The sequence below is a fragment of the Oryctolagus cuniculus genome, chromosome 18, assembly GCF_964237555.1.
Source record: "Oryctolagus cuniculus chromosome 18, mOryCun1.1, whole genome shotgun sequence".
NCBI classification, from domain to species: domain Eukaryota; kingdom Metazoa; phylum Chordata; class Mammalia; order Lagomorpha; family Leporidae; genus Oryctolagus; species Oryctolagus cuniculus.
In genome coordinates, this window is record NC_091449.1 from 17,488,294 (window position 1) to 17,508,170 (window position 19,877).

The window sequence follows — 19,877 nt, forward strand, 5'->3', positions numbered from 1 at the left end:
CAGAGCAAGCCAAGGAAGCGGAACTCGCCTTAGCACAAGCTTCCCTCTACCAGCCCAGTCCTGCCACAGCAAGAACTCACGTGCAGGGCAGGTGCTGGGGCACAGCGGGTTCCACTGCTGCTTAGGATGTGGGCATCACAGGTCAGAACGCCTAGAGTCCTGTCCCACTGCTGCTTCCTGGCCAGCTTCCGGCCAGCCCCAGCTGTGCTCCCCTGTGTGGGGGAGGTGAACTTGCAGCTGCAAGACTTCCCTCACCATATGGGTGCTGGTTCCAGTCCCAGGCATTCCTCTTCTGATCTAGCTCTCTGCTATGGTCTGGGAGAGCAGTAGAAGATGGCCCAGGTCCTTGGGCCCCTGCACCCACATGCGAGACCCTGAAGAAGCTCCTGGCTTCGGATCGACGCAGCTCCGGCTGTTGTGGCCATCTGGGGAGTGAACCAGCGGGCGGAAGACCTCTTGTTCTCTGACTCTGTCAATGCTTCTCTGCAACTGTGGCTTTCAAATAAATTAAAAAAAAAAAAAAAATGGAAGGAGGCCATGGAGGGAGGGAGACTGGGGCAGGAGGTGGCAGAGGCAGCAGGGTGGGAGAGGGTGTGTGCGGGGAAGCCAGGGACAGAAGGGAGCTGGGCTCCCCTGGGGCGTCTTTCGGGGAGCACAGGTGCGGGAAGAGATGGAGAAGTCGTGCACGACCCCTGCCTTTTGACAAGGCTGCACTTCTGTGTGTGTCCTGGTTCTGTTCTCCCCACGGGAAGACAAGGACCTGGGCGTCTCTCCCAGCCCAGTCAGGGTCCTTGACACCCAAAGAACAGAATGTGGTCAAATGCCAAGTAGGTGTTTAGAGACAACTGGTCTACCCCGTGTCCCCTAGCCTTCAGGGCCATGAGTGCAAGAGAGAAGCAGAGGAGCTGTACTCCGGCCTGCCCGCCACACTGGCACTGGGTCTCCTGCAGTTCCCATAGTCACAGCAGCCAGTCGTCAGGGTCCCAGCCAAGGTGCGAGAGGCTGAGCTGGCCCAGGGCTCCAGAGGCCCTGTGTGGTGCTTTCTCCCCTTGCCCAGGCAGGGTTTCCACTGGTTCTGCGCCTTCCCTGCACCCAGGCATGGGCCCATGGTCAGGTCCCTGGGAAGAGAGAGGGAGAAGGAGCTAAGCCCTGTGTTAATCCAGGGCTGGACTTGGCCAGTATCAACACACACACACGTGCGCCCTCTGCAACTGCAGGTCATGCAAGCTGTGGCCTGGGTTGGGCGTGGAGCCCCCCATCCCCGGGAGGACAGGCCCCTCCTGTCCCACTGGGGACACAGAGCAGGTATAAAGGGCCCCGCGATGGCAGCGGCTGTCCCTGCACCATGAAGCCTGCTGCTTGCCTGGTGCTGCTCGGCGCTGCCTGGCTCCTGTTCTCTCTTGCCAGTGGGTGCCAGCCACGGACGCCTGGGCTGGGGGTGCTCTGGGGGCAGGGGCCAGCTTTCCAGGGCAGTGCTGGCTCCCAGGGCGGGTGAAGGGACGCACCTGCCATGACCCATGCCTTCCATTTCTCTTCAGATTGTGACATCTGCCGGCTGTGCAGACAGCTGTTTATGAATTTCTGTCAGGACCCTCCGATGAGTATATTTCCTATGTGCAAAATTACCAAAGTGACCCGCTAGTGCTGCAAAACGCCCTGGCGCTGAAGCAGTGCGTGATGGGAAACTGACAGCAGAGGAGAAGGGGCACGCGATCAGTGCTGTGGTGAGTCCAGCTGGGCCTGGCCCAACACCGGCTCCTTCCAGGGCCCTGGGGAGGGGCACTGCTCGTGCCCACCACAGCCCAGCCTGGGACTCTGTGGGAAGAACCTCCAGATGAGGATGCAGAGTTGGGGGCCGCCCCCCCCCCCCATGGTGCGGGAAAGGACAGGGAGGGAGACTGTGTGGACCCGGAGCCCTGGGCTCCATGGCTGTTCAGCTCCCCCAGGCAGGCCCAAGACCCTCCAGGGCCGCTGTCCCCACGGCAGCCCTGCCTCTGTGTAAAATCTCAGCTCTGGCCTCCCTGGCCACAGCCTCTCCAGCGCCCGAGTCGAATCTTCTCCAAGCGGTGACCACTGGGTGCTGTCTGCCTTCAAATCTCACTAACTCACCCTGACCCCTCAGGTGCCCTCCTCCACCCCCAGACCTCATGTTTCCTTCTCCCTGGACCCCAAACGGCCATCTGGGGCTCTGGACCCTGGAATTAGACCTCCAACAGCCCTTCCTGTCCTCCCGGGCCTGGCGACAGCTGGGGAAAAAGCAGACCAAACCCTGACTGCAGGTGGAGCACAGTTGGGGACGGGTACTGCTAGGCTGCAAGTGTGCCAGAGACAGAAGGGGCCAGCGGACTGGGGTCTGTGCATTCCTGGAGGCCCCCGGTGCCACTGCCACCTTGCCAGGCCTTCTGTGTAGCCCCTGCCTGTCCCAGCCTCGCCTGCACCCCCCACAGAGAACCTCCCCCTCATTCCTCATCAAGGGAGGGATTTTTAGGAGAGCTCCTCAGGCACCCAGGGTGTAGGAGAGGATCTGACTTCAGCTGCCCAGATCCAGTGCCAGGCTGCAGCTCCTCCCCAGGAAGTGCCCTGTGCCTGTGCCCTGCAGGTGTCTCTAGGCCCCGGCCTCACCAGGTGTCCCGACTTCTCTTTGCAGAGTAAAATCTTCTCAGATCCTCTTTGTTAAGGGAGCCCTCCTGGCCAGAAGACCCAGGGCCACCCTGGGCCTACATTCTCAGCAGGTGCAGCCCCGCGCACTGGCGGCCTCTCAAAGGAGGAGGCAACAATAAAAGCCCGCATTGCACAGAGTCTGCTCAGTGCTGGACCGGACACCGGGCGTGGGTGTGGGAGGCGGGCGGTGCAGCGGGGCCGGCTGCCGTGACTGCCAGTGGCGGCTGGATCCAGGGCTGTCCGTGTTGTTCCTGCAGGGGTGCAGTGTGGGGCGGGGTGGGGGGGGTGTGGTCTCCGTCGGCATGGCCGAGATCCGCAGGACACACGCTTCACTGACCAGGCGTAGCCGGCTAGCCAGCTTCAGAGCGGCAGTGAGAGTCCCAGCGTCACCGTGAGCACACTGCGGCTCAGAGCCGGGGCGCGTGCCCAACTGCACAGCAGCTGCCACTCTGCTGTCCCGCCCTCTGCAGGGAGACCCGCTCGGCTGCTCATTTTGTGGCCGTGCACGGTGGCAGTGGTGCCCACCTATAGATGGATATGAGACCTCCCACCTCCAGGCCCAAGGGACATAAGGGGTGGGAAGGGGTCCCTGACCAGACAGAAGGACCTAAAGGTCAGGGGCATGAACGGCCCTGGCCATGATCCAGAAATCCTCTCTCGTGCCTCAGCTGGTCCCAGTGCCAACCCCCAACTGTGGACGCAGCTGTGACCCCGCAAACACACCCCGCGTGGGGTCTCCCGCACAGTGGGCCCAGGGTCTGGGTGTCTGCGGTGGCTCAGCCCTGTGGTCATGATGCTGCCGCCTGTCTCAGGCCCCCCACACGCCTGTCTGTGCCCTCTGGGCCTGGATCTGCCACCTGCCCCCTGCTCTGTCACAACTCACTGAGGGCACTCGGCACAGGGCTGTCTCGGGAGAAACATCTGTGTCATCCTGGTGACCAAGGAGCTGCTGGGAGGCCCAGACAGCGGCCGCTCCTGTCACCGGTGGCTTGCTGGAGGGGGGCAGGGTGGGCTGATTCTTTTCCTGTTTCTCCCACACTTGTACCTGGGCTGGCTTCACAGAGAGAAGAGGTCGGGGTGGGCGCTCCAGGCAGTGGTGAAGTCCCGGATTGGGGTGCCCACATCCCCAGTCAGAGGGCCTGGTTCTACTCCCAGCTCCTTGGCTGCCATTCCAGCTCCCCACTAATGCACACTCGGGGGTTCAGGTGGCACCTGCAGGTGGTGGTCCAAGCACTGGGGTTCCATCACCCAGGAGGGAGGGAGACCCAGATGCATTTCCTGCCTTTGGCTGGCCCAGCCCTGATTCTGGGAGCCCAGCACTCATGCCTTCCCAGGGCCCCACCCCATCTCACCTAGCAACCTCCTACTCTGCCCACCTCTTAAAGGTCCCACACCCCTCTTGGTGCCACAAACTCTGTCTAAAGCACTTACCCCAGGGGAGACCTGCTCTTTGTGCTCACTGAGCTCTCTCCACAGAGGAGCAATGGGGGACCCCTGCCTCTGCAGGAGTGAAAGGGAGCCCAGGGGACGGGAGGGCTTGGGGAGCAGAGACCCCCTCATTACCCCACCTCTGGGACCCTGGGGCTGTGTCCCACCAGACTCCGTCTGACAGATGCAAATCTATGTGCAGTGAGGACACAGGCGACACCAGGTGTCTCGGTCCGCTCTCTGCTGCTGTGACAGAATCCCACAGACTGGGGCGATGTCCAAGCCACACGAGCTGATTGGCTCACGTCTCTGGAGGGCCTTCGTGCTGCATCCAACATGGTGGCCAACATCCCATGGGGGTGCAGGGAGAGGCGGGTAGAGTCAAAGATGTAGAGAGAAAGAGGGAGAGAAGTAGAGGAACTTGCTTTTATTTTGAACTTTAATTTTTATTGTTTAAAGATTTATTTATTTTAAGGCCTCAGCCACTGGCCACTGCAGGCCCATGCTGAGGGGAACAGTGGATGGAAGCAACCACCCCCCAAGATCCATGAATTAAACATATGTAACAACACCTTGATGATAAGGAAACATTTGTAGCAACAACAATGGGAACTCACCCCTGTGCACCCTAAGCCACCCCAGGAGGTCAGCATCAGTCCATGCAGGAGCTGGGTTGGGGCCCATGCACCCATGCTCCCTGCACACGGACTCTGGGAAACAAACCTCCCCCCCAGTGAAGGAAAATGCAATGTGGAGAACACTAAGCCTAGGCATCTGGAGTTTGAACTCAGGCAGAGAAAGGAAAACGAATGGGCGTCTTCCACCCAATTAGGAACATTACACTGCTGAAGCTGAGTGGTCCCCATTCAGCACTCGCTGTGTTATTTTACAGCACTTTGTGAGTCTTCCAAAGAGTTTACAATGCAATTTAAAGCTGAGAAGCTGAGTGGGGAGGGGGAATAAAAGAATCAGTTAAAACCCAAGTGTTGCTGGACAGCATCTCTGGACACGACACAGCGGTGCACTCATTCACACTCCACAGAGGAGGCCAGCAGGTGTGTGGGTGACCAGGGCCCTGCACCCTGTGGTCTCCATGCCAGGGCAGGGGAAGTGGGCAGGGAGGCAGAGCAGTGGGCCCTTGAAGGGAAAAGAACCGACTGTGGCCCCAAGGTGGCAGCCTAGGGGCAGTGTGGGGCCCAGGACCAAGGAGGTGCTGGGGGAGGGCTGAGCCACTTTCCCAGGGGGAGCAACCTTGCGATCAGCACCCCGGGGAGCCGCGGGCTTGTGGCTACTCCTGCCTGCGGCCTGACGCGTGCTGTCCCTGTTTTGATGGTCAGCAGCAGCCCGGTGTTACCAGCATGCGGCTCAGGTGCTGGTGCCCAGGAGTTCTCAGTGCTCTGTGCCTGAAGCCCTGGCCCGTGTCCAGGACAGGGCCCTGGTTCCCACTCTGGACAGGCTGGGCCACACTGGCTTGAGGTGCTCAGCGGGAGGCTCCCCTGCCTCCATCCCAGAGGACCCCTGTGTCCACCTCCTACAACTCCAGGGAAGAAGGGCTGGAACAGAGCAGGAGGGGCAGCAGAGGGTGGCAGTGCTGGGGTGGGGCCTGTGGTAGGACAGGAGGCTGCTCCCCCGGGAGTCTCAGTTCAGGTCATGGCAGGGCAGCCCCGGAGTGTGGGGACAGGTCTATGTGGGACTCCCTATGCGACCTTCTGTTCTAAGAAAGAGGCCTTCACAGTTGGGCTGTAATACAATTGCAGAGGCAGAAAGGAGGGGCGGGAGGTGCCGGTTGCCTGAGACTTGGGACCGTGACGGCAGGTGGCAGAGGGCCCTGGCACCCCTGGTTCCGGGGCAGTTCTGCCAGAGCCCTGCCCTCTTCACCTGGGCCCTGGGGAGAACACAGGCCCCACTTGTGGTGACCTTTAATGAAGCCAGGCCTGAGGACCCTGAGCCCTGCCACAGCAGAGCCACTAGGGATTGGCTGGCAGGCTTCTGTGATGTCACAGTCACTGAGATGCGCACTCTGGGCTGGGAGGCGACCAGAGGCCAGTAGTGCGTCTACTGCCCAACTGACCAGTTGGTAGTGTAGGCAGCAGGCGCATTTCAGAGAATCACATGGATTCCCGATGGAGGTGAGTGGCACTTGCTCTAATGAGCTGTGGCGTGGGGAAGGTCCCGCCAGGGGGGCGGCCCTGGTCTCCCACACCGGATTCCATGGGCGATGTGGTGGAGCTCTGAGTGCTGCCCCTGTGTGCAGAGCGTGTACACAGTCGTCTCATTCCTCCCGCTCTGCTGGTCACCAGTGTTGAATGGGCCTGGGTGTGAGTCTGTGTCTGGACACGGGTTCAAGACTAGGTGTCGGGTCAGCTGGTATCAGGTGGGCAGGGAGGCCGGCTCTGAGAGCCCCAGAGATGCGGGAGCTGGGAGCAGGCCAGGGAGCCCCGTAGACTTGGGACTTGGGCCCCCTGGAGGACACGTGGCTGCCAGCCTGGGGGAGGAGCATCCTTTCCAAGGGCAGGGGAGGCAAGGTGGGGGCTGTCCTTCCCCAACCGTCCGTAGTCAATGAGCTCTGCACAAGTCATAATCCAAGGACCCGGCCACCAGGTGCCCGCCTGCCTGGCTGTGTGGCTGCCCCACCTCTGACCAGGGGGACAGCCCTCAAAGCAGCATTCCTGTGGGCTCCCCAGTACTGGCTCCCATGTGCGTGTGTGTCTTACAGATTGGATATGAACGCCCTGAGGTCCCGGAGGGCCCAGGAGCGAGCAGAGCTCATCAATAAATATGAGCAGGTACTGGCCAGGGTGCTGGGGGAGGAGGTGGGGCCCTGCCTCAAGGACTGTGCCTGTGAGAGCCAGACCCAGCCTCCCTGGGGACACGGGGGAGGGGGCAGGTGGACATTTCCCCAGTGACTTCTCATCCGGGTCCCCTCTCGGCTGCAGGGACGCCGAGGAGCGGCACTGTTGGTGCCCGAAGAAGAGGACGATGAGGGCGGCTGCCTCGTCCCAGACAGGCTTGGGTTCCTGCAGTGAGTCCTCCACACCCCAGCTCACCCCAGGGCGGGACTGGGGTCAGAAACCCCAACATGAGGCGGCACACCTGTCCCCGGCCCCGACCTTGAGCCCAGCTGTGGTCACAGGCAGGCACTGGTCAGCATTTGGGGGCAGGAGTCGGACATGGAGGCTGTTCCCACAGATGTCGGGGAGAGAGGCCCCGTGGCTGGAGGGTGGGCTCCGGTGACCTGGAGGGATGGAGCCATCTCGGGCCATCTCTGGCATGACTCAGCAGCCCACCTTAGCACGGGGATAAGGGCTTCTGCCTCCATGTTGTGCCAGAACCTGGAGAATAAGCAGGAGCAGAGTGGTGGAGAGATGGCCAGGGTCCGGGCTGACAGAGGAGGGGTGAGGTGGGGCACATGACCTCAGGAGGCCAGGGCACAGGGGGGAGGGTGGGCAGTGGGGGACCCTGAGGGGTGTAGGGGTCCCAGGTGCCTCGAGCCCCAGGTGCACACTCACAGCACTGAGCATCTCTCAGGCAGGTCACTCGGACTCGGTCAGTTCCAGGGTGACGTCCTGGGCAGAGCTGATGTGGGGATATAGCTGCCTCAGCCCTGGGCAGTCTGGCCCTGCTCAGGACAGCCACCCCCCAACCGCTGTGGGGGGCTGCCACACACCCACGAAGGTGGACCTCTGACAGGCCTGGAGCCCCCCACTGGCAGCAAGGGCCCCTGCCTGGCCCTAGGCTCCCTGTGCTCATGGTCACCAGCCCCTCCCTCCCCATCTCAGTCCCCTGGGCTGAGAGGATGAAGCTGGTCCTTCCCTGGCCCACTAGGGAGGTCGCGGTGCCTGTTGTGGTCCTGTCCTCACCTCTCCGCCTCCCTTGCTTTCCAGTGAGCAGAAGCTGCCCCAAGACAGCACCCCGGGGGCAAAGGTAAGGACAAGTCCTTGGCCATGGGCCAGTCATCTGGAAGCAGAGCTGGGCAGAGGGGGCACGTGGGGCTCGGCAGTGGTGAGTGGGAGCGCCATAAGGTCCCGCGATGCGGTACTTATACGGCACCTGCTGACATCTTACCACACTCACCTGTCCCAGAAGTGAGCCGCAGCTCAGGGGTGTCTGCTGTCGGCCGCCCTGACTCATTGGCATGGTTGGGAGTGACCTGGCTGGAGCTCAGGGGCTCTCCTTGACGAAGGGGCAGCTCGGGTCAGAGGCCAGGCCACCGATGCTCCCCCAGACAGAAGATCTGGGGCTCACGGTCTGTGCCTTTTCTGGCTCCTTCCATTTGAGCGCCCACAGAGCTCCTGAGCTGCATCCGAGGGCCCCTCTCAGAGCCCCAAGCTGGGCTCACGCCATCCTGTCTCGTTTTCCAGCGTAAACAGGAGGTAAGAAGGATCCAGAAGTGGATAAAGATGATCAAGAACCATAGTAAATACCGCGGCAGTGACAAGGTACCGTGGCGATGAGGGCCCCTCGGGAACACTGAGAGCTGAATTGGGGTTTGAGCAGTGCCCATTCCTGTGCCAGGCACCGCCTGCCTCTCAGATGCCCAGGGGCAACTGTCCAGTCCCTAGAGACACAGGTCATGGGCACACCTCCCCATACACACAGGACACTGTCCTGGTAGAAAATCTGAAGTCACTGCTGAAGACAATCCCGGATGCAGGGCAGGCGTGGTTCCAGGAGCCCTGTAGCGGCCACTCCGTACACGGCAGAGCCGGTGCCCCTGAGCCCTTGGTCCTCCAGTCACTGTGGGTCATAAGGCCCCCATCTGGGCAGATCCTCCCTCTGCCAATACACAGGGAGCCCCTGGCTTCTCCCTCTGCTGTCTCACCCTGCGCTGCCTCCACGAGTGGCCACGTTCAGCACTCACCAGAGCCTCCTCTTTCCTGTAGTTTCAGCGCAGAATCTACAAAGGCATCCCTGCCCAGGTGCGCGGGAAGGTGTGGGCTGTGATGCTGGAGGTGGACAAGAGGAAGGCCCAGAACCCGGGCAAATACGCGGTACGGCTCTGCACTCAGCCCAAGGGGGCCCGGCCTGCTCGGGCCTGCTCAGGAGCCTGAGTCTCCGTGGAGGACCGTCCCTCACTGAGCCCTCAGGAGCCTCCTCCCCATCCTGCCTTCCTCTCCCTAGATCCTAGTCAGTGCCTCCTCCACGTCTCCTCAGACCCAGCTGGGACTGGACAGGTGTGTTTTGTGCCAGAGGCTTTAACCTGCTCTCTGCTGAGCTCACCTGGGCAGCTTGGCATACGGCCAGAAGAGAGGACTTGCTGGTCCCTGATGGGCGGGGGTCTCCCAGGATGAGATCACAATGGTGTGAGGTAGGGAGCCCCACAGGCTCTGTGCTAACATGGCCTGCCCGCAGCTGGCCGGCCCTCACCTAGGCCTGCCCACAGCTGGCCCTGCCTTCACATGGACTTGCAGCCCCTGGCATTGCCCTTGCCTGGAGAGGCCGCTCCAATGGTCACACAGCTCTCAATGCTTCTGGGAAAGGAGGGAGTGAGGACTGGTGTGGGCAGAGGGCTGTCAGCTGCAGCTGGCTCTCATGGCCCCTGGCTGCCATCAGGGAGCAGGGCCCAGCTGTGTGGCCCACCCTGCCTCCCCCAAGTCTGCAGTCTGGGGCTGGCCCTGGGAGCTGGGCCTGGAGACAGTCATTGCCCAGGCTCAGCTCCAAGCCAAGGGCGGCTTGCAATGTCGAGATGGAGATGGGCCCCTCCAGCAGGGGGCAGCATGGAGCAGTGGTCAGGCTGTGGCTGACTCCTGGAGGGCAGGGCATGAGATGCCAGTGAGGAGGCTCAGAAGCCTGGCTGGGGGCAGACCACATCATGCTGAGAGCTGAGGCAGGCAGGGGGAGTGCACAGGGACCTTTCAGAGCCCCTGTCTGCTGCTGACCGTCAGGGTTACGTGGGCACTGAGGCAAGTTAGGGAGCCCATGACCCTCCCTCAAGGTGGGACCCAGAAAGGAATGAGCACTTGCAGGGAACTCCCTGTCAGCCAGAAGAGCTGACGTGGACTTGAGGTCCTTGTGTGGCAATGGGGCTTGTGCAGTTCTTGAGGCTGCCCCCCCCTTGTCCCTGCCCTGCAGGAGATGAAAGAGCTGGCCAGGCTGGGCGCCACTCACTTCCATCACATCGACTCCGCCATCGCATGGACTTTCAGAAACCACCTCATGTTCCGGGAACGTTACGGAATGAAGTGAGGCCTCTGGGCTGGGGAGGACCCGCGGGTGGGAGGAGCAAGGGTCCTGGGGCACATGGGGTCCCTAGGGAAGATTGGGTGCAAGCCTAAAACAGTTCATTGAGCACAGAAAACAAACTTGCCTTTTCTATAGTACACAAACTTTCCCAAGACACTGTGGAGAGACTGAAATGAAAAGAAACACCAGGGGAGACAATAGTAGCAATCTATCTAATAAAGGTGTTGTTTCCAGAATATTCAAGGAGCCCTTCAACTCAGTCACAAGGAAGCAGTGGGCAGCCCCCCAGTACCCCGGGAACACAGGCTCGGGGGGGACCCTTCATGAACGCACACACAATTCACCTCCTCAGCGCATGAACACACGCTTATTCCCTACACCACAAAGGGGCACCAGCGCACAGCTGTGGGAATGGGGGAAATAGAACCACTGAGGACGCCGGGTGCTGCTCCCTACAAGGCTGAACGTGCATGGGAGGCTGACTCTCCACAGCTTGGACCCACGGGACTGCACTCCCACAGTGGGACGCTCACCTGTGCCCTGAACACCCACCTGGGAAATGAAAGTGCACGTGACTGCGCCCTGGGAGGTGTGCGTGTCCCTGCAGGCGGCGCTCACCCACATGGTGGACAACACGCAGGTGCCCTGACGACGTCACTGCACATGAGCAGAGTGTCACGGGCCCTGCGTGTGGCTGTCAGGCTCTGTTAGGCAGAGCTGCACTGAGAGCCTCGGCAGCACAAGACACACGGCCTCTGTCCTCTCTCTTCCAGCCAACAGGCCTTATTCCACATACTGATGGCCTATTCCGTCTACAATCCCGTGAGTATTCTGGGATCATAGCGCAGGTGCTATCCCGGCAGTCCCTGTAGGGCACCCCTGGTCACAGAGATCCCAGCCTGGGTTGAGGGGGCCTCGCTCATCCACAGCTCTGAGGAAGAGCAGTGGAGGCCAGGCTCTGAGCCTCTTGGACCCAACCTCAAGTTCTGGGAGGAGAAAGGCAGCCTTCTCCTGGGCTGGTCTCCAGACCCCAGGAGCTTGGCCATGTTGGGATGCCCCTCCCAGGACTAGCATTCCACGCAGTGGGGCGGGGGGCGAAGGCAGGGCAGATCAGGTGTACGACTTTGCTCTGGGTCCCACTGATGCCATTACACCCACCAGCCCTGTGGTTGGACCCATGGGCCTGAATCCCACTCTGTACAGCGCCACTGCCACAACCACCCACTCAGACTTTCCCATGAGTGGAGCAGGCGCAGGGCTCCATGGGTGACCCAGCAAGGCCTGGACATCCCCACCCCCCTGACCTGCCACTGGCCAACCCTGCCTGGTGCCCTGGTTCCCAGGGGGGCCTGGCATTCAGGAAGCCCAGGCCTGCACCCATGCCAGAGGCACACCTCCTGTTCCGGTCCTGGTAGCACTTCCTGGCTTACTTCTTCCTCATGTGAGAAAGGGCCACCGGCTCACCTGCAGAGCTCAGGGGTCCAGAAGCTTCCATGGGCATGGATCTGGATTCCCACAGCAACCTGGCCCATGCTGACATCTTGGGGGTAACAGGTGTCCATACTTGAGCTCTCCCCCTGTGCTGCCTAAGCTCAGGCCCTGCAGGATTCCCTCCAGGAACTTGGAGAACTTCTCTGGGCTCCAATTCTTGGGCAGCTGACACCAAGTGGCAGGATTCAGGCACAGGGGCTCCCTGTGCCTAAATCTTCCTGGACCCTTCAGTGGGTGACCCTGATCTGCCTGAGAGGTGGGCCATCCTAGGATATCATTCTTGCCAGGGGAGGTCTCCTAAAGGTATTCTGGGATCTTGCAGGAGGTGGGCTACAGCCAGGGTCTGAGCCATGTGGTGGCACTGTTGCTCATGTATATGCCCGAGGAGGACACTTTCTGGGCCCTGGTGCAGCTCATGGAAAGCAGGAAGCACGCGATGCACGGTAGGTGGATGGCGTGTGGGGCCCAGTGCATGCAAGTCCGTGCACGGCCCTCACTGGCTCCTGAATGTGCAGGACAGTGTCACAGTGTGGGGGGGGCTCCCAGGAAGCCAGGGCTGGCAGAGGCCTCCCAGACTGAGCCAGCCCCCTTCTTTTACCACCACCCAAAGGCCCTGCAGCTTGGCCATGGCCATCCTGGGTGTGAGAACCTTCAGAACAAGGGGTCCTGTCCTTGTCCAGTGACTCAGGTCGATTCTGACTCTTCTGCCTCACACGTCTGTACACAACTCTCAAGCACAGAGCCACACCCAGGGAACTTGTGGAAGGCAGCATCCCCTGTAGGGTCACCCCTCCTCGCTCCTGAGTCTTGGAATGGTCAGGAGGCACCCAGTCTGACTTGCACCCACCCCAGCGGGCTCCAGGGGGCAGCCAGGCCTGGGCTGCACACAGTCACCCACCTGCACCCACCTCCCAAGCAGATCCTCTGCCCTGGCCACGTTCATCCCCACCTGCCCCTGGTCCAGCCTCCCCTGACCCTCAGTGCTCAGAAGCACCCCACCCAGGCCTGGGGCTCTCCAGCCTTCCTAGGAGGAGGCTCTCACGTGGGGGTGTGGCTGATTCTACTCAGGTTTCTACAAACCAAACACCCCCAAACTGGAGCGATTCCAGCAACACCTGGGGCTCATTGTGCATCGCGTGCTCCCCTCCCTGGAGAAACACCTGGTAAGTTAAGCATCTCCTTTCTCCTCTTGGGGGCTCTGGGCTCATGGGACTGCTTCCTGAGCCAGGGGAGGCCACGTCCTCACCAAAACTTTCCTTGGTTACGGGGGTCCACGGCAGCTTGGGTGTTGGTTTGTTGTCCAGCACTTGGTCCCCCAGAGTTGGCGTAGATTGAAGGGAGATGCTGTCCCCAGAGCAGAGTGGAAGGAGGGACCTGTGTCCCTTCAGGAACCTGCATGGCTGGGAGGGGGGATGCCCCTGCTGCTGGGCTTCCTGCACCCAGGGGCTCTGCCCCAGGGCTCAGATTAGAGGGAGTCAGGCCTGGGCCCTGGGCCCTGGGCCCTGAGCCCCCTCTGCCTCTGCCTCTTCTTAGGAGAAGGAGGGTGTGTGCCTGGAGGACTCCACCGCCCACTGGTACATCCAGTGCTTCCTGGATGGGGTAAGTGCCCCGGGGACCCCTTGCCCAGGGAAGCTCCTGCCCCAGTGCCTGGTTCTCTGGTGCTGGTGGCCTGTGACTCTGAGCTCCCCCAGCCCCAGCAGACACAGGAGGGAGCCTGCTGTGCAGACCAGGCAGGCCCTGTCCAGCCCTGCTAAGGGTGGTCCAAGCTGAGGCTGAGCCTCAGAGCCAGCAAGGAGGGGACAGGTCCCACCAGGACCCATCCTGAGAGCCTGGCAAAGGCCAGAGCCCTACAGTGAGAGGCAGGAGATCCATAGACCCCCCGAGGCAGAGGCTGGTGGCAGCACAGCCCAAGGGCTGAGCCCTCCCCAGGTCCCTGGGGTGTCTGGCATCTCCAGTGTGGCTTCCAAAGTGTGCAGACCCCCAGGGTCCAGGACAGGACATGGTCATCCTCTGTGGGTCTGGTTCGCTGAGTGGGCAGGGATGTGGCCATGAGGCATGGCCTCCCCTCCCCTCCCAGGAGGAGCTCTGGCCTTCTTGTGTGATCAGCCTCCTGGAGTCTCCCTCTGTCCTAGGGGAGTGACACTGCACACCCACCCCTGTGGGCCCTGCTGAGGCCCTGATGGGCGGGTCCTCCAATGCCTCTGTCCCCAGGTGCCGTTCCCCCTGGCTCTGAGAATATGGGATATATACATCCTGGAGGGCGAGCACGTGCTCCCGGCCATGGCATACACGGCCCTCAAGATCCATAACAGTGAGTCCTCAGGGCCCACAGAGGCCCGGGTGCTGGGGACGGAGGAGCTGGGGGTCCCCTGCCTGTCCCTCGTGAGCAGGGCTTGAGGGAGGGATGAGGGGGTTGGGGAGGCCTGGGTTCCCTTCAGGAGGGCACTGAGAATCCCCCTGTTGCATCCCCAATCCCAGGCCCCCACAGACCACAAGGAGAAGTGGCCAGGGTCATCGCACTGGAAATTGGCCCCTGAGCAGTCCCTCTAGTGCTTGGCGTGACACCCAAGGGTGTCCAAGGGTGTCTGCAGCCCATGTCTGGTGCTGGGACAGGGCTTGGAGCAGCCATGGTGGCTGCGCCATCCCTAGGGCCCCTCCCAGCCTGACACCCACCCCCATGTCTAGAGCGCCTGCTGAAGATGCCCCGGGACCACCTCCGGGAGTTCCTGCAGGTGACCCTGAAGCAGGCCTGGTCTCTGAGCGAGGACGCAGTCATCAGGCAGCTGCGGGCCTCCATGCGTGAGCTGGGGAAGCTCCAGTGCCTCCTGCCTCCCGAAGGTGAGTCCAGCACACAGCCCCATCCCATGCTCCCTTGGGGGAGTCAGTAGTGGGAGTGCCAGGCCCTGACATCCCCGCCCAGGGCCTCACCTCTTCCTGGTCCTCCTTGTCCTCCCCGGGCTCAGCAGTTCTGCTTTCTGAAGCTCTGTCAGCATGGCCTGGCAGGGCCTCGGGCAGCTTCCCAGAATCCTCCTGTGGGTGCCGGCTCTCCCCCCACCACTCTGGGGCCGGGCCGTGGAGCTGTCCTCAGGACATTTGTGGCTCTGGCTCCTCGGCTGACCCCCACTCTGGAGTGGATTGGAGGCCCCGCCTTGAGCTACCCTGCCCAGGTCTGGAGCAGGTGCCCTGGCTCAGTGCCCCCAGGAGCCTGGAGCACAGCTGGACCCCCACTCCAGCAAGATGAGAAGTGGCCCTGCCTGCCCAGGGGGCCCCTCCCCAACTGACCCCACACAGGCTCCTGGCCCGATGACCACAGCTGTCTGCACACAGGACCCTCCTAGGACAGGGGTGGGCGGGGCTCCCACCTGCATGTGGGCAGGGCTAGAGGGAGGTGGGGCTGTGGGAGACCCTGTGCAGTGATGTAAAGGCTACCGGCACTGGATCCCCTTCAGCCATCTGAGAACCCCTGGAAGGCCCAGGTGCCCTGAGCCCAGTTGTGGGGGCCGAGTGCACTCCTGCAAGCAGGGCTGGGCACAGAGGCAGGGCTGGGGGCCCCGCGGCAGAAAACAAGAGTGTGGGCTCTGCAGCCCTAGCCTCGGGCCAACAGAAGGCAGCGGGACCCGGAGCATCGCTGGCTTCTGGGCTCTAGTGGGGAGGGGTCCCCATGCTCATCCCCTGCTGCTGCTGCCATCATGGACCTGAGCGCCTGGGTCCCCATGCAGAGCAGAGATGGGCTTGTCCCAGCTCTAGAGGCTCTAAGTGGGGGCCCAGGTGCAGGCTGTCCAGGCACTGGGGAGGCCCCACTGTGCCTCCAGGTGCTGCCTCCTTGGGTGCTCATGGGACAGTAGTGGTGACAGCCCAGTCTCACCAGGAAAGAGACAGTGGCCCAGGGGCAGAGGACACAGGGCACCCCTGCCACCTCTTTAGAAACTGCATTCCCTGTCCCCAAGTCCTGAACCGGACTCCATGTCTGCCCCACAGCCCCAGCTCTCACCCCCATCATCTTAGGCTCAGTTCCTTTCCAGCCATGTAGGAGGGACTCAGATGCGGGAAATCAGCCAATGCACTGTTAGGGCGCAGCAGGTCAGGTGGGGTAGGTGACGGGGTCCTGAGTTGGTGCCTGGGTCCCCAGAGATGAGAGTGAGGCAAGGAGTTCAGGGCCATCCACCCTGTGGGGCTGTGCAGGAGGAGCCGGTGGTGTCCCAGGGCTCCCCTGGCCCGGGCTGCACACACCCTCCCGTCTGGGGCCAGCAGCCTGGAAGAGTCCTCAGCGTCACACGTGGTGATGGGGACCCCAGGGTGAGGTCGGGGCAGGCACCCTGCAGGCCAGACGGGGGCTGTGGAGAAGCAAACCGCGTCTCTTCTTCTTCCAGCCAAGGCCATCGAACAGTGCAGCAGGCCCCTGGGGCAGGCACGCGTCCCCCAGATGCACGTTCCTGCCCCCACTGCTCCGAAGGCCAAAATCACCATTCAGGACACAGTGGCAGTGTGGGAGCAGACCAGGGGTCCCGCTACCCGTGCAGTGATGATCCGTCCTCCAGGAAGCTTTGGCCTCCGCATCACCAAGAGGGAAGGCATGGAGGAGGAGGAGAGCTGGGAAGGCAGCCCAGAGCCCCTCGGCCTGGGCTCCCCTGTGGGGACCGCAGAGTCTCCAGGTTCTGCCAGCCCCACGGAGTCTCCAAAGTGCTCGAGGTGGGGAGGCCTGTGCCAGTGCGCCAGTCTCCCTAACCTGAGCGGGCCAGAGCACAGGGAGGACGACTCCTCCGACGCTGGCAGCCGGGAGGGCCTGTGGATGTGGGCTCCTCCACGGGCCTCGGAGCCCCCAGAACCAGGGCCCATGCAGGCTGTCCCCGCCTGGGGGCCACAGCTGAAGACTCCCCCCTACTGGCATGGCAGCCCCATGCACTCTGGGGACAGTCACGGGCTGGAGCCGGCCAGAGCCAGCCCTGGGCTGGGAGACCAGGCCCGCGTGCCCTCCCTGGCCAGAGGCCTCCTTACCTCTTATTCTGTGGGGCACCTGGATGATGGGTGCCTCCTAGAAGAGAGGCCGAGTCCAGCATCTGTCCTGCCCAGGCTGGGCAGCAGCCTTCCGTGTGTCTTCACGGCATCCTATGCACTCGGTTGAGCCCCCACCGCCCAGGCTCTTCCTGGGGCCAGGACACCCTGACACTGGAAGACAACAGCCGTGCCAGGAGCCACTGTACTCTCCTCCCCGCCCCCTCCCCCACCGCCACCCTCAGGTGGTGCTGAGCCTGTATTAAATTGTTCCATGGAAAGGAGTTTGCTCCAGTTTGTGACCCCGGTGCCCAGCGGCAGCAAGCTTCCCCGTGTTCCTGGAGAGCGTAGGCAGCTCCACAGCCCCCAGCCCCAGGCAGAGACCCACTCAGGACCCTGCAGGCAATGCCTGAGATTCAGCTGTGCCCTGTGGGAACTGGGTCAGGGTGGGAGAGCAGCAGCTGTGAGTGCCCGTGACCTCTGGGACAGATCAGCACAATAGGAACAGCCGTGGTTGGAGGGCCTGTGTCACCTCTGTGCTCTCCCCTAGACCTGGGCGGCCGTGGCTGCAGCATCCCTGGCTTGACCCCGCATGTCTCTCACAGGTATGGGATACCTGTGTCACACTGTATGTTCCAGGACCTCAGGAAGGAATTAAATTCCTGTGGTGTATACGCTGGCCCGTTATCAGGCTTTATTGTCCAGGGGACACCGAGGACCAGCAGGGCTGACTTAACCGCCTTTATCACATTTCTAGCCTTTTCTCCGGATTGGGCTGCTGCAAATACAGCCTTTGAATAAGTATCTCCCACCACTTGGACAAACTTAAGTTGACCCAAGGAGTTCATGTGGGTGAAGTCCACTTGCCAGAGCTTCTTAGGAGCAAGTCCTCGCGGGTTCACTCCTGCTTGTAGCAGTGGGGCTGACGGGGCGAGGGGGCACAATTCTTGCAAGAGTGCACTAGGTGTTTGCATTGGCTCATTGTTAGCTCCGGGAAAAGTGATTTTGTGTTGCTTTCTGCCATATGAAGTTTTTGGTGTAGAATAGGGGCTTGTTCTAGGTGTCTGATGGCAGCCAAGTTGCAGGAGATAAGATGATCGACCTTTTCATTGCCTTGGGAAACTCACATAACAAGCAGCAAGTATGACCTGCAAACCAGCGTAAGCACAGCAATGGAGTTTTTTTTCTGAACTTGAGCCTTGAACCCCCTGGGCGGTTTAAAGGGCCCTGTGCCTCCATCAGCACCAGCAGGTGGTATCGGGAGAGAGGCATCTCCCCAGACTGAGTTGTCCCGAGCCCTTCCAGCCCCTGAGGCTGCAGCCCTACAGGCCCACACGCCGGGTCACCAAGGGGCGGTGCTGCTCTGCCTAGACCCTCCAGAGAGCTCCCCCAGCCTCCGATGCAGGAGCACAGTGTGTTGGCTCCAACAAGACGAGGGTGTCCATGGAAACGCTAGCAGAAGCGAGCCCGAGACAGCTGCTTGTGCTCTTATCTGGAACCCGGTGAGCAGCAAGACGAGTAACTTAATATCAGGTTATAACCATGAATAAAACCCCACATGTGAGTGCATCCTGATACAAACAGATGACTGCATAAGCAGACGGATGGAGAAGAGACAAAATACTCCTGAGAGAGACCCTAAGTAGTCAATGGCTGACTCCGCTCCAGCAGGGGGAGCTACTGCCCCTCCCTGACAGATGTGGACAGTCCTCTGGTGATAACCCGTGGTCAGCCACAGCTGTCATGCACCTGGATGCCAGGTGACAAGAAGGGACCTGATTTCTTTGGTTTTCTTTCCAAACTCCTCAACCCTAGTCCAAACTCCAAAGAGAGCACAGTGTAGGGGACATTGGGTCATCCCTGGCCAGGCCTCCCCTAGAGTGGCAAGGTCAGAAAACCCAGGACAGGCTGAGAAAGCTCCCAGCCCCGAGGACAGGTGGACAACGGGCAGCTGGCACTCAGCTCTGGGTGCTTCTTTGCCAAAAGCAGTTGCCGGATGTGAATCCTGTTTGGCACAGGGTTCTCCCTGGGCTCGAAATAATTGTGTGTCTTTTCTGCTCTGATGCCCAGCAAACCGTATTCTGTCATTGTTGGTGATAGAGTGCCTCCAGCCAAAACAAAACAAAAGTGCTTAATCTTGAATTCACTTGGAAGGCAGAGTCACAGAGAGGCAGAGAGAGAGAGAGCGAGCGAGAGAGAGAGAGAGCAAGAATTTCAGTCCGTTGGTTCACTCCCCAAATGGCTGCAATGGCAGCTGGGCCTCCTCTGGGTCTCCCATTTGGGTGCAGGGGCCCAAGCACTTGGGTCATCTTCCACTGCTTTCCCAGGCCATTAGCAGAGAGCTGGATGGGAAGTGGAGCAGCCGGGACTGGAACTGGAGCCCACATGGGATACCGGCACAGCAGGCAGCAGCTTTACCCATTAAGCCACAACATGGACCCTAATTTTGACATATTGTGACATGTAAAACCTGCACTTTTAAAAATGTGAGGGGCTGGCTTGTGGCTCAGTGGGTTTAAAGCCCAGGCCTGTGGTGTTGGCATCCCATATGGATGCTGGCCAAGTCTGGCTGTTCTGCTTCCAATCCAGCTCCCTGCCATGGCCTGGGAAAGCAGTAGAAGATGGCCCAAGTCCTTGGGCCTCTGCACCTGCGTGGGGGACCCAGAAGAAGCTCTTGGCTTCTGGCTTCTAATCAGCACAGCTCCGGCCATTTTGGTCATTTGGGGAGTGAATCAGCAGATGGAAGACATTTCTCTCTCTCTCTTTCTCTATCTCTCTAACTCTGTCTTTCAAATAAATAAAATAAGTCTTTTTTTAAAAAAAATTAATGTGAGGCAATATCTACACATTCACAAAAGACCTTCAAAAACGTAGTGGAAGCTGCATTTTATGAAAAAGTCATGTGACTTTCGAAATTTTTGCACTGAAATAAGCTTACTGTTTTTTTTTTTTTTTTTTAAGATTCGTTTATTTATTTGAAAGTCAGAATTACACACAGAGAGGAGAGGCAGAGAGAGAAAGAGAGACAGAGGTCTTCGATCTGCTGGTTCACTCCTCAACTGGCCCCCATAGCCACAGGTGTGCCGATCCGAAGCCAGGAGCCAGAGCTTCTTCCTGGTCTC

The 19,877-nt window shown here is 60.7% G+C and overlaps 2 protein-coding genes across 2 annotated transcripts in view; both read left to right on the forward strand.

Moving 5' to 3' along the window:
• The window catches only part of LOC103347487 (TBC1 domain family member 3D), a 94,233-nt gene that overhangs the window by 34,082 nt on the left and 40,274 nt on the right, over positions 1–19,877 (forward strand). Inside the window, exons 7-13 of the mRNA XM_070062359.1 lie at positions 1,539–8,528; positions 8,973–9,080; positions 10,162–12,206; positions 12,832–12,926; positions 13,297–13,362; positions 13,975–14,074; positions 14,449–14,601. Of these exons, the coding sequence (XP_069918460.1) occupies positions 12,134–12,206; positions 12,832–12,926; positions 13,297–13,362; positions 13,975–14,074; positions 14,449–14,601 (487 nt within the window). The 5' untranslated portion in view covers positions 1,539–8,528; positions 8,973–9,080; positions 10,162–12,133. The remainder of the gene's footprint in view (positions 1–1,538; positions 8,529–8,972; positions 9,081–10,161; positions 12,207–12,831; positions 12,927–13,296; positions 13,363–13,974; positions 14,075–14,448; positions 14,602–19,877) is intronic.
• On the forward strand, positions 6,813–10,275 carry LOC138846523 (USP6 N-terminal-like protein). Its single transcript, XM_070062535.1, has 6 exons — positions 6,813–6,875; positions 7,026–7,111; positions 7,974–8,013; positions 8,451–8,528; positions 8,973–9,080; positions 10,162–10,275. The coding sequence occupies exons 1-6, from the start codon at positions 6,813–6,815 to the stop codon at positions 10,273–10,275; spliced, it is 489 nt and encodes a 162-aa protein (XP_069918636.1).